Source organism: Falco peregrinus, chromosome Z, assembly GCF_023634155.1.
Source record: "Falco peregrinus isolate bFalPer1 chromosome Z, bFalPer1.pri, whole genome shotgun sequence".
NCBI classification, from domain to species: domain Eukaryota; kingdom Metazoa; phylum Chordata; class Aves; order Falconiformes; family Falconidae; genus Falco; species Falco peregrinus.
In genome coordinates, this window is record NC_073739.1 from 81,128,340 (window position 1) to 81,142,061 (window position 13,722).

General features: G+C 48.7%; 1 protein-coding gene across 1 annotated transcript; it reads right to left on the bottom strand.

The window, feature by feature from the left end:
- Window positions 1-175: 175 nt before the first annotated feature.
- Window positions 176-13,289, bottom strand: PSTPIP2 (proline-serine-threonine phosphatase interacting protein 2; the record flags this gene model as incomplete). The annotated part of the gene is made up of 14 exons (XM_055791698.1): window positions 176-1,629; window positions 1,827-1,884; window positions 2,383-2,417; window positions 3,509-3,590; window positions 3,905-4,001; window positions 4,525-4,623; window positions 6,183-6,262; window positions 6,654-6,699; window positions 6,901-6,999; window positions 7,457-7,519; window positions 8,229-8,335; window positions 9,880-9,914; window positions 10,898-10,975; window positions 13,168-13,289. Coding segments are annotated over 13 exons (993 nt in total), but the record flags the coding sequence as incomplete, so codon positions are not given.
- Window positions 13,290-13,722: the final 433 nt, after the last annotated feature.

Consider the following 13,722-nt stretch of genomic DNA (forward strand, 5'->3'; position numbering starts at 1 on the left):
GAGCAAGTACTGAAATAAAGACTAAGCAAGGATAAGCTCTTGTTGGCTTCCTTCCAGGAGAGGGAACTCACCACGCAAACATCCTGGGTTGCTCTGAAGGTGTACCAGCCCCAGTCCTGACAGAAAGTGAACATGACAACCTTCAAAAAAAAAAGTAATACCCAGCACACAAGTCTCGAAACTTATTTTTTAAATATGTATTTAAGGAACTAAGACTACAGCAGGCTCCTTCAGGAGATTATTTGTACACTTGGTCTTTAGGAAATAAAATAGGACAACTGATTCCTTGACATGTGCACTTTGCATAGTTCACTATAATGCAGCAGGACAGGTGTTAAAGCTCACAGTCATCTTCTCCACACAAGGAAATTCAGTAAATCCCCTGGGGACCAGTGGGCTTGGGCACATACTGAAGTCCCGCATATTCAACTTGAAGAACATGATACAACTAGCAACTCCTGGTGCTCCAAAATTAAGCACCTGGCAGCAGGTTCAGCCCGCTAAATTGTGTGCTGCTCCCCATGTCCTGTGTCCCTGTATCCAGTGTTGTAAGGCACTGAGGTGCTGTTAAGCAACACTGCACACAGGGACTTCAGAGAAACCAGCAGCCCTGAGGCATGTAAGCTTCTGAATCAAAGCCATGATTGTACATACGGTAAATAAAAAAGGCAGAAATTTTGAGGAGACCTTGTCAGAACAGGAGTTTCATGGGTCCAGCCCATTAGTAGGTAAATTTGTTTCCAGTGGTGCTTAGTCAGAACAAGTCCAAAATTTAGGTATTCCTAGAAGTTAATCAAATGTGCATCTCCAGAGCCTAGCAATGACAAGCTATACCATTAATCTAAAAAAACACAAGCCCCTCATTGGAAAGACAGTTGCAAGAGCCGACTGACATCCTTCAGATCCCCAAGAACTCTGCAGGGTGCAGGACTTCCCAGCAGGTTTGCAGTGGCACAGCCTATTACTAGTTAGCTCTACGTAGCCTCTTACTAAGTAGCTGCTCTGGGGATTGCTGCACAAGGCAAGATGCAAATCAGCTTCCAGTACCAACGCTTGAGCCTGGAGCACGTCTACAGCGAAGCCAGACACTTGGTGTAACCGCTGGCGCTCCTCTAAGGAAGCTCCCTGAGAGGCATGACCAAAATTAAGCCTAAATTACAAGTTTAATGACCATTAATGAAAGACTTTAGAAACAGGCAAAAGTGTACCCTGAAAGCTGAGTGGGATACATCTGCCCTGAACACAAGCCAGCGTGCCCGAAGGTATCACACAGTGCTCCCCTCGACACATCTGACTTCTTAGTTATCTGGAGGGTGGGAGGCTCCAGCCTCTCCCACATGGCTGCACTTTAGAACTTCAAATCAAAAAACTTCTTCCGACACGTATCGCCCTTGTGCCTGGGTCCACCGCTTATATTCCTTTTCTTCCCCTGAGTGTGAAGGTGGGATATCCGTCCAAGGAGTTTGCTGATCAAAGGCACAGATATTTAGCAGGCACTTTCTGAATGTACAAATAATTAGCAGAGTCCCCAAATACTTTTTTAAAACAGAGAAGCACTTCAGCTCTATGTGGCCCGGAATAACTGGAAACACCACCTCTGCCACGCTGGCCATCTTCTACATGGAGAACCTACAGAACAGGATCGACAGCATCTAAACCACAGCTCCAGCTCAGACAAGCAATGGGAGGGCTGACATGATCACGGCTCCCAGTTGGTCACCTCAACATGCCATCCCTTAACCGGTGGCCTTTCTTTCCTCCACGTCCCTCCTCTGTGTAGCTGCATCTCTTACTAAATCCTTTCTTCATCAAATGTGAGTACTTACTGTGGTTATTAGTGATGTATCAAGCTGTAGCCGTCAACTGTGGCATAATCAGGCTCACCTGAAACTCAGAGCACACAAAAATAAGTTCTGCTCAGGAGAAGTGCTCATTACAAGGTTTTACACAGGACAGAAACACCACGCACTGACTACCTGTGTTAGAGGGATGGAAGGAAAGGGTGAATGAGGCTCAAAGAAATGACTTTATTTGCCAAAGAGCCAAAGCAGGACCTCAATTTGCCAAGTCCTGCTGCAGTGTCCCGTCACTGAAATGGCACTGGCAATGATCTAGCTCGTGCTATTGAAGCAAACTGCAGAGACTGGTGGGATCCCCAGCGTGGGCATCCTTAAGCTTCAGAAATGCCCACACAAAGGGCTTTGATCAGAACTTGTCCTGGCTGAAACCTTGCCTCCAAAGTCAGTGCCCAGCTTCCCAGCATCTTACAGTGGGGACTGGACTTAAAGCAGGAGCTTCACCTAAGCTCATGAACTGATGGAAGAGAGAAAAACCAGAGAGTTCCTCTGCAGGGCCAGAAACCCCATAAAGCAGGTAACTCACCTGGTGCGCTGGTCGGGGTGGGTAGAGGTCCCCTCCTGCACAGAAGGAAACACAGAGCTGAGGATCTGTGTGGCTACAGGACTCCCCTCACCCTGGCTCTGCGCTCCCCAGCTGCCATCCCAGACCTGTGAGAGGGCACGAGGTTTGGCCAGCCTGGGCTTTATGGAGACCTGGTACCAAGGCATGTCACAGTGGGCTCACCATCGACAGCCTGCTTGGCAGACATGGGAACTGAAGCTGATACTGTGCAGGAGAGGGAAAAGCAACCAAAAAGTACTGAGTTGTGGAAACATTTACAAGTGAGCCTCAGGGGATGCCTTTTTACATGCCTTTGCCTAGAGTGAGACATCAGGAAACCATTAACTGAACATGACTTCTCTCCCAGTGTGACAGCCAAAGTGGCACACTCGTCTTTAGCATGAGTCTTTGGCCCTGAGTTGTCATTTTCCCCCCGGCAGAGACATCCTTGACCCTGTCCTCCCTGACCAGCCTCTGTCCTGGGGGAGTGAATTCAGCTCTGCTCTGCCTCCCTCTACCCATGCATGCTTTCAACTGATGCATCTCTCCTCAGGTGGACAAATCCCACGGAGAACCATGCAGGGAAGCTCAAAAGGTTTCGGTCTGGTATCAGAGGATGCTCTGAAAGGGAGCTCAGATAGTTCCCAAAGAAAGCAAGACATGAAATTCAGTGTTCCCTAGACTGCCTTGCTTTCCTGCTGTCCAAGCACCACAGCCCCTCACCTCCATGCAAAGGACTTCTGGAATAGGCTTGTTACAAGAAAAAATGAGCAGGCTTTTACCACAAGCACTTCCAGAATAAAGAATCCAAATGATGAGATGGGAGAAATGACCCTAAAAGGGGGAGGAAGAACCTCTGACTGGGTTTGAGGGGGTCCTTGGACAGCTTATTAGTAGGCAGCACATTGGCATATGTCCTGTGCACAACAAGTCCTGTTGTGAAAAGTGATGGACGACATAGAATGGGAAGTATTTTCTTCTAATACTGCCAAGTCAAGCCTCCAGTAGACTGAAAGCAACAAAATATGCTTGTTTTTTGTCTTTTTTTTAAGGGGGGGAAAGCATCATTTACTATAGCAATTGCAAGTGTACATGTTACATCCCTTACCTCGATATAGGTACGGGAACAGGACTTCTCACTGGAGCTGCATTTCTCTGTGTATTATAGTAGTTTTCATAAACAACAGGAGCTAGGAGAAGTTAACAATAGTGAAGTACAGACCTTTTATAGCCATAAACTTGTCATACCACCATTCAGCTGCTAAGTCTTTCCCCTCTCTGGGAAAATGCCCGATCAGGAAATTAGAAGTTACAGAAAGGGGAGATTATCTTCAGGGGCTCACAACACATGGCAAAGAGTAGTGCTGCCTGCCAGTGAATGAAAGGAGGGTTGTTGCAAAATCTATGGGGTTTGCAGCCAAACTGATGCTGAACAGAGCAGCAGCTCCATGAGAGAAGTACAATGAAGTCAGCACTACTTCATGAGATTGTACTGAGTTCTTACCTGGAGCCAAACTTCCAGTTTTGCGTAAATTTACAAAAAAATCAATATCCTTCTCAATGCTGCACATTTCTAAACTCTTGCGGATTTCCTCATATTTCTGCAAAAGGGAAATAAAAAGCATTTCTGTACATTGGGACAAAAACCAAGAGACTTCCAGTTGTTTATCATACAAGGGGTGAAAGCCCAGTGCTCACTCAAGACACAAGCTTCAGTGGTAGGAGTGGTAGGAGAACCATAAAATCACAGAACAGTTTGGGTGGGAAGGGACCTTCAAAGTCCCTCCAGCCCAGCCCCCTGCCATGGGCAGGGACACCTTCAGCTGGATCAGGTTGCTCAGAGCCCGTCCAGCCTGGCCTTGGATGTTCCCAGGGATGGGCCATCGGGCACCTCTCTGGGCCGCCTGTGCCAGTGTCTCACCACCCTCAAAAACCATGGGAACCCCAGAGGAAACCTCACCTGCAAGAGCTCTAACCAAAACCTTCTGTCTGCACACTCATGCTGGTGTCTGGTGGCCGATCAAAGGCCACAGCCCAACTCAAACATAGCACAGCTTAGTGCACAGGAAAACAAATTGGGCTTTGCTTTCCAAACAGAAAACCAGAGAATGTCATTTGATGTACCTCATCAGTCTGGACACAGTCCTGGGAGAGCTGGTTGACATGAAGCCAGAGGGCGTTGCGGAAGTAGTTGATCCGCTCGCACTCCTGAGTCTCAAAGAACTGAAATGACACAGACGAAATAGCCCTAACATCTTTAAAACAAGAGCAAATCTCTTTTATCCTGATCGCTTCTTGTCCCCAGGTGCCACTACAAAGACAACTGTCCTCAGTGAGGAGCAGGTGGTTTTGGCCTTCTGCAGGAAACATGGAAACCACGAGTCTTCCAGCTTGTCCAGGGACAAAATGATCCCTCCACACAACCAAGTATTTCAAAGATGAGTATTAAGCTCAGGAAGGTCTGCAGGTCACCCAGCATGTTGCTACTTCTGGGGAGACCAAGCAACTTCCAAAAGGCAGTGCATGTTCCCTAGGTACCCCATGGTCCTGCAGTCCCAGCTCACTTCCCTCCCACAGGTATGAAGCAATAAAAAAGCACTGGGGATGTATGAAGACAGAGGCACGTTGATTGGTTGGTCTTCTCCCTTTTTCTTGCCCAGAGCTTTTCCAAGCAGGTTTAAACCCAAGTCTTTTGAAATCTGCTGTCTGGTATACCTCAATTTCACATGCCTTTACGCATGACAACCTTCCATCCCAAGCATACATGTGCACTTGTTACCGGTTACGACCTTTGCAACACACCAAAGGGAAAACCTCCACGTAATCCATCTGTGGAAGTGAAACTATGCATTCTACATCCCACCATCACAGAGGCTTCCGAGACCCTGGACACCAAAGCACACTAGCACTGAGACACCGATGCATGCCACACAGAACAGACAGCAAATTCCGTCTCAAAAGGAAAAAGTAAAATAGAGGCCTGATGAGCAGTGGCTTGGGAAAGGATTGGCACAGCTGGGAATGGGAAGGTTGTTTGCGAGCTTGCAGCAGACCTGGGATAAAACCTTGATCCCTGCAGTCCCTGTCCATCCCTCAGTCACAGATCACAGGTGGCTGCAAGACACAGGTCAGCAGCAGAGCAGCTGCGTGGTCCTCTCACCACCCGCTCTGGACTTCCCCACCGTGTGCTAGAAATCCTTGCTAGACCACTTTGCTATGAGACAGTCTGCTTTAGGCTGATACAACCGCTTGGAGGGGTTCCCGTGCTACACGTGGTCTGTGCAATGCAAGGTGAAGGGCTCCTGGCGTGCAGCGCTCACATACAGATGGCCTCACCCAGTGCGCATCCCCAGCCGGCCACCAGCCTCTGCTGCAAAGTCTTTTAAAGACTTTCAGAGGTTCAGACAGAGTCTGCCAGGTGTTGTTGTTGCTCTCTGACATATTGGCCTTGAGTCATCAAGAATCCAGAGGTGACCACAGCTGTTCAAGATGACAGCCACACCAAATGTGCAAGCAGGTAATGGACAAAAATATCACTACTTTGTCAGTTTTAAGATGTGGTAGATGGCATTAAGAAGAAAAATAAAAATAAAACAAAACAGTGGAAGCCTTGATGTAGTGGGACATAGCAGAATCCAGAAGCCAAACATGAAACACACACAGGGTTAGCTGCAACACACCCTGCTGCTTCACTGCCAGGAGAACACAGAGAAAGCAAATCTGCACTGTGGTGGACATCCAGAGGACCACAATTCTGTCTGAAGGTGTTTGGGGGCATTTACCTCGCAAGCTTTGATGTGCTCTTTCTGCCATTCTTCCCGGATCTTCTCCAGAGTGGTAACACTTTGCTGGTAACTTCTGTCTGTGAGAGAAATCACATTTTCATCTGATTAACATTAGTTAAAAAAACCCTTTGCTAGAAGGTAATATGTGAAGCCTGAAATGGCCGGGACGTCAGGGAGAAAGCAGCAGTAATGTGTCAGGTCAGCTGCGGGCGGGCACTGCAATGGGTTGCAGAGCTGCATAGCAAGGCATAGGGTCTGGCCGTGGGGGAATGGTGGGAGCAGCCTTGTTGGGGCCATGCAGGCTTCTCCAGGGCAGGTGCCCACCTCTGGTATCCTGGGCACGTGTTTCTGAGGAGCCATGCCTGACCCAAGGGCTAGGCTCGCTGCAAGAGCCATGCCATAGCTTCAAAACCCCCTGTCCTGGGAAACACTTCCCTCACCCTCCAAATGCTTCATTTCCACACTCACCAGAGTCCTCTAGAGCTGATTTTGTCTGAGCCAGCTTCAGGAATAGCTGCCAAAAATGGGAGAGAGAAAAAAGGTAGAGGAGAGCTTGGGTGCATCACCAATGGCACTGCAGCCCAGCTGGGGAACATCACCAACCTATCCATCTCACCCCAAGATCTGGCGCTGGAAGAAGAGCCACAGGGCAGGAGAGCTGCAAGAACAGACACCCCTTTCTCCCCTGGCCCCATGGACACCCGCCTCTCCATACCTTCTCCTGCTGCTTCTGCGTCACCAGGTTTGCGTTGCGATGCACAGCCTGTTCCGCCTCATCCTTATCCCTGCAGCGCTGCTCGTAGAGCCGCTTGGCCTAGGGGAGCCACCAAAGGGGCAGGAGCGCGTCAGCAAGCAACGAGATGCAAATACAGCTCCCGCAGGAGGCTCTGGAGGAAAGCACAGCCTACGAGTGAAGAGGTGGGGGCAGGCTGCCAGCCCAGCAGGGGACAGCACTTAAGGTCCCAGGTGCCCTACTGCTTGGGCAAAGACAACCTCACAAGACAAGCTGCTCTTTGTGATGAAAAGCTCAGGGCAATTGAGTTCATGACATCAAAATCACTCATACTCAACCCTGCAAAGCTACCACCAGCCAAGTCCCTGGGGTACTCTTCAGTTTTTCTGAGCACACCCTGCACACTGCTTATGCGGACACGGCATCGCGAGTTGCAGCAGAGAAGGAAGACCCTCGTGTCTAAGCCTGCCCCAGCGCTGTGCGTGTGTGTTAGCAGCATTAACCCATATGGCAAGAAACAGCAGCATGTTCGCTTTACCTCCATGGTTTTCTTGTACTGCAAATTCCTGTTTTTGTGTATCGCCTCCATTATCAGCTCGATCTGTGAAGACAACAGACCCAGAGTCAGCACGTCATTGACCATCAAAGCTCCAGGACGGACTACTTGGCTTAGGAAAGGAAGAGGCATGGACCAGACTGGGATGGATTTAAGGACCTTCATCCACCCCGAGTGTCTTCACAAAACCCATTTTTTATTCTTCAATCTATGCCTCCACTCACATATGCAAAGGAGCTCTACAAATGAGATCTTCACAATATACGGTACTGTATCATCTCCATAGGGTCTGGAAAAATTGGGAAGCCCACTCCCCTCTGCTAGGTCCAAACCAGTCCCTGGTTCTAGTAGTTTTCTTTCATTTTCCAGACATTCCAAGAATCTCAAACCAGAAGAAATTAAAAGGTTTGCCAATTTTAGCAGACCCTATGGAGGTCATACAGAACTATGTATATATGCTTTAAAAACATTCCTGGTTGAAGCTGCCGTCCCTGGAGCTGAGCCCCTGATATAGCTGGCCCCAAAAAACACCCAAAGGAGATGTGGCAGTGAAAAGAAGGAAGTCAGAGGTTGCTGCACTGTTCACCAACATGGTTGCAACACGTAGGGAGGAGCTCAGGACTTCCCAGCAGCAGCAGGCACCAGGGGCATGGTGGGGGCTGGGGCACAGTGGGAGACACCAGCCGGGAGCAGCCAGTCACCAGGGCAGGATCAACACTCTGGGACAAAAGCATGTGCTCCCACGGCACCTGACCTTCTTCCGATGCAGTTTTTGCTTTTCTCTGAACTCCTCCATTTTCTTTGCTTCTTCCCGAAGGGTTTGAGCCAACTGGATGTGACCTTGTCCCACATTGTCTATCTCTTCAAAGAAATAAAAATTATAATAGATACAGATATAGATATATATTCTTAAAAAGGCTGCTGCTCAAGTCAGCTGTTGTAGCTCACACTGAACTAACCCCACATCACACATCCTCCTGCAGAAACATAGCAGCAGCGCTTTTTGAAGCAGCCTCCAAGTGGCACTTGCCTATGTAAGCATCAGTCTTACACTTCAGTTTAAGAGAACTCATATCAAGAGAAGTTATTCAAACAAGCACAGTCACATCTACCCCTCATCCAGATGAATTCAGGCATGTTTCAACACATTGCACCCTGAAGCAGCTGCCTGGAGGCAGCGTTGCCCCAGGCTAGCAGGCAACCAATTTAAGGCACAGAAAAAGTAATGCTAAAAAAAATCTCAGGCTCATCCTGCTGAAGATGAGTGGTCATGCTGTGCAGCACCACACCAGCGAGCTCATCAAAGGAGCTAAACTGAACTGTAGCTCATGATTCAACCTCCAGAGCTGTTTCAGACCCACAGCTATTAATAGGCAGCTGCTGTGAGGGCAGAGCCTCGTTAGGAAGGTGTGCTGTGGGACGGACAGAGCAGCAGGCAGGCCTGGCCAGGCAGAGCACAGATGTGATCGGGGTAGCAGAGTGCTGGCCCTCGACGTGCAGGTGCTGGCTGCCCGTACCCTGGCAGGCTGTGACACAGGGCAACGAAGGGACCATGTAAAGTGGCCAAAGCATCATCTTTTAGATGCTCGGATTAGATTCACAGATTCATTGAGGTTGGAAAAGGCCTTTAAGATCATCAAGTCCAACCGCTAACCCAGCACTGCCAATCCCACCGCTAACCCCTGGCCCCGAGCGCCACAGCTACAGGTGTTATAAATCCCCCCAGGGCGGGTGCCGCCAGCCCCCCGGGCAGCCTGTGCCAGCCTTGGCCACCCTTTCCGTGACGGGATTTTCCCTCATTCCCAACCCAACCCTCCCCCGGCACAAGGTGAGGCCGTTCCCTCTTGTCCCGTCGCCTGTTCCCTGGGAGAAGAGCCCGACCCCCCTGGCTCCAGCCCCTCTCAGGGGCTTGCAGGGAGCCAGAAGGTCTCCCCTCAGCCCCCCCTCTCCAGGCTGACCCCCCAGCTCCCCCAGCCGCTCCCCACAGCACTTGTGCCCCAGCCCCTTCCCCAGCCCCCTGCCCGGCTCTGGGCACGCTCCAGCCCCTCAGGGCCTGTCTGGGAGCGAGGGGCCCAGAGCCCACCGCGCCATTCCAGGGGTGAATTACCACGTATGTGCATGAAGAGGGCAACGCAAGCCAGGCCAACAGATGAGCTTCCCATGCACAGCTTCTGATGTACAACTCCTGCACAACCCCCAAAAGGGCTCCCTGTGGGTCCCCTCTCCCACCCATGCCCTGGAGCCCTTGGTCCCAAGCCCTACACACTGGGATGAGCTGGGCCAGCAGGACAACCTACGCCTGACCCCAGCATCACACAGGTTTAGAGGTTTCTCTGCTATTTTCTTCCACTGTCTGCAGGCTTTGGCTCTGCCAAGTGTCCTGACAAACACAAAGAATTACTTACGTTGCTTGAAAACATCCAGAGATCTCTTCAGTGTGCTGAAAAACACGGGCAGACCATTAAAGAGTGGCAAAGCATGGTCAGGCGCAAACCAGATAGCAAATCCCTCACGCGACGCCAGCCAAAGCAGCTCAAAGCAGGTTTATTTACCCTCCTTATACCTCCGGCTTTTTTCCTCTCAGCAAGTGTAACACAGCTTGGTGTACATCTACTTTACATCTTTCTAAATGTTGGATGCTGTTCAAAATTCTGAGTTTCATGGCAAATGTTTCAGGTGACCTCCTAAAACTATCATCTCAGTCATACGGACACCTTCTACACAGTGCATTGGCCAGTGGCTGGAAATATAGGGAACTTTTCTCCCTATTCATATTGTACAATAAAGATTTCAGAATCATTTTATGTGATATAAAATATAATACATTTTTATATATATGTATATATATATACACACTAAATATATATATATATGTATATATACAGCATAAAACTGTAAATAAATGATCAGAGGATATCAGACCGGGCACGTATAAATTACAGAAACAGAGCAGGAAGTAGAAGGTGCCAAGGTAATGGAGACCCAGTCATGGAGCCGACCACAGTGGCCAACCACCAAGCTGGGGGGCGGTGACACGCTGAGCTTTGAAGATTGTAATGGTTTGAGTCAAGGAAGTACTGGTACTTTCCTCTGGCCACAAAAACAGTCAGAAGTAAACCCAAGGTCTCATGATCCTTGTCCCTCTGCTGAACTGCATGTCTACGTCTCACCTGAGCATCTCCGATGCTTTGATTAGTTTATGGCTGGTAGGAACTTGGTGGAGTCTAGCTTGATTATTGGCAAAGTACAACCCAACTGTGCACCATTCGTTCACAAGACCTATTTCAGATCATCCGCTGGTAGCATCCCAGTCGTATTTCAACACTGTTTTCTCACTCACAGCCTCCTTCCTTCTGCTCCTCCTTCATTGCTCCAAGTAAGGACACCCATAAAAACCAAACACACAGAGGACTGTGAACTTACTTCAGTTCCGTCTGCCCACAGGGCTTCTTCTTCGACAAGTTAATGAGCTCTTTGCCATATTTTTCTTCTATAATTGCCCTAATGAGGAAAGAGAGAAATCAGAGGAAGTTCTCATTTCAGAAACTGATACTCGTTTGCAGCAGAGGCCAAGACCTGTTCTTAACACCCTGCCTATCTCCTGACTTGCTGTGAGCCAGCTGGGGTGGGTGGCTGAAGGCAGGCTGTTGTTTGCAGTTACCCAACAGCCTTTCTACTGAAAACACCCTGTTTTGCTGTGTCTGTGGCCCCGGTGCGTTGTTCTCCCCATCTCCCCATGGCCGATGGGTGCAAGCACCACCTCCGCAGGAGATGGAGGACTAAGTGGCCAGTGCAGCTGGTGGCTGGATACAGCCAGGTGAGTCACCTGGATAGTTTTTAGCTCAGTTTCCTATGGGAACAAGGCTTGTGCAATCATGTTTTCCACGTCTCAGCCATGGGCATCTGTCGGCCCATCCACACAAAGGACTTTTGAATCTGATCTGGCTGATTTAAACCAAATATGACAGGAGGGAGCAGGCACCTCAGAGACCTCTCCACCACCATACATCACCATACGTGCACCCCAAGGCTCAGGACTTCTAAAAATGTAGGTACTCTCTCCTGCTTGCCTCTCCTTAGGGAGAACAGCTACAGAAGAGGCCACATCTGGTGAGATAACATAAATAATACCTTTGAGAGATCATATTGTCCTTCCCTGCTGGAAGAAAGAGGGGCAGGAGAAAGCAAGCCTATATGTTGTACTCTAAGAACCAGCAGGTTTCTGCAGTCACTTTGAAATCTGTACAGGCAACCAGGGCTGGACTTGCTCAATCAGCTGTAGGTATCTCCATCTGGGCAACCCACCCCAGCTGCATGTCTGCAGTCATGGAGAGAAACAAGTGCTGGTGGAGGCTTGCATTAGAAGGTCTACTGCATAAAATAAATCGCCTCCTAAAGTGCTTGTATCTCAAATGCAGATGTAGATGCTGATTTCTAGAGTTTGGCATTGTGGTTCACCTGACTTAACTCTTTAAAAACTCCAAAAGCTTGTAGGGAAAGGGGGAAAAAATAAAGATTATGAATTGATTTTTTTTTCTCTATCTAATAATATTCCCACAAATTTCCTTTTGCAAAAAAGCATCAGATCCGACAGACATGTTCTCCATGGCTGGCTCCATGTAACAGCCGTGCTGTACATGGAGAAGTGGGCCGCGTTCAGAGACGGGTGCCACTAGCAAGCCCAGGTCCAGCCTCTAATCTCCTCCTGGCTAGACACGTCAGTGGGAACCTCCACCTCCTTCAACAGCTAAGCAGAAAAGTGCATAGGGTACACATGAGGCTTTCTGCACTCTCCATTGTCATGGATGAGCAGGGTTCTCAGGGTTCAGCGGATGGTGCCTTGGGCAGCTGGAAAGCCCAAATTTTCCTGGAACATGGGATTACAGCCTAGACAGATGTAGATGCATTAGATACTTTTAACTGCAGGTTCTCCTCCTCTTCATCCCACTTTGTTCCAGGCTGGTTTGTACCAGAGGTTTGTATTCAGAGGTTTGTTTTCTCCAGTTCTCAATACCAAAATTACATTAATTCAGGGTTGTTCTACAACATTCTTTATATTTAGCCGTTATTAGCCAGGTGAACCATAAAGTCAAAATACCTGGCCAAACCATCTCAGCTGTGCCTTTGTAGCCACAGAACCTCTACTTAGGTCATATCCTCTGATTAATAAACACACTGTCTAATGTTACTAATTTTTAACATAAAATATGTGGGCTGTCCATAACGTACAAAGACAAACTTAGGACAAAGCCATGCTTCTCCTGTGCCAAGGTCTTCACCTGATCTTCTGCGAGGTGAACTTCATGGGAACACATGTGGCCTGGGCAGGCCACCAACAGCTGCAAACACATCAGTACAGATGTCTGGCAACATGTAAGACTGAATTATTGAATTGCTCTTGATTCCTCTTCTTTTTAATAGAGAGTTCAAAATGTGAGCATCAAGCCCTGGGCACCATTGCTGCCTCACAGCTGAGGATTCCTGGGCGTGGACTTCACACCACAGCACCAGCTGTGCAAGGAAAGGACAGTGTAAGAAAACACAAGTTCCTCATCAGTCAAAAATCAAATGTGTTTTAACATAGTGGAGAGTTAAATGCAACAGAAACCAAACTGGGAATACAAGGAGTAAAGCAGTGACACCGCTTCACTTCCCAGGTTCAACCCAACTCGTTTTCAGAGGCAGCTCCATACCTTTCCTTCAGAAAGTCTTCAAACTCCTTGCAGTTCTTCCTGCCATCATTCAGATGTTGAATGATGCTGTCATAGCCAACTGTGCTGGTCAGATCTGTACTCTGAAAACACAAGAACAGGAGTCACATCCTCATCAGTGCAGTGCACAGCCACTGCCACCTCCAGTGGCATTTGCACAAGTGGGAACAAGTGTGCAAGTGCTTCCATATGAAATACCATCTTTTTCTTTTAGGGGCAGGCAGAGTTCCAGAATGAGAACAGTGGTGGCAATCTGGGACAAGGCACTTCCAAGACTTCCAGAAAACAAAAATGCTCAGTCCGTTGCTTCCCCCTGGTCTAAGCACAGCTGGCCCCACAGCACATAGTGTCTCCTCCTAGAAGCTTAGCTGTCAGCCTTGATTTAATGGAATCAAACATTAAAAACCCTCCAAAACTCTAGATATAGCCCGTCTTACTACTGCTCCTCACATTTTCAGCAGACATGGAGATAGATCTTGCTTAACGTTGACTTGCACTGTTCTGGGCATCACCCTCACATCTGAACGTAGGAGCCTA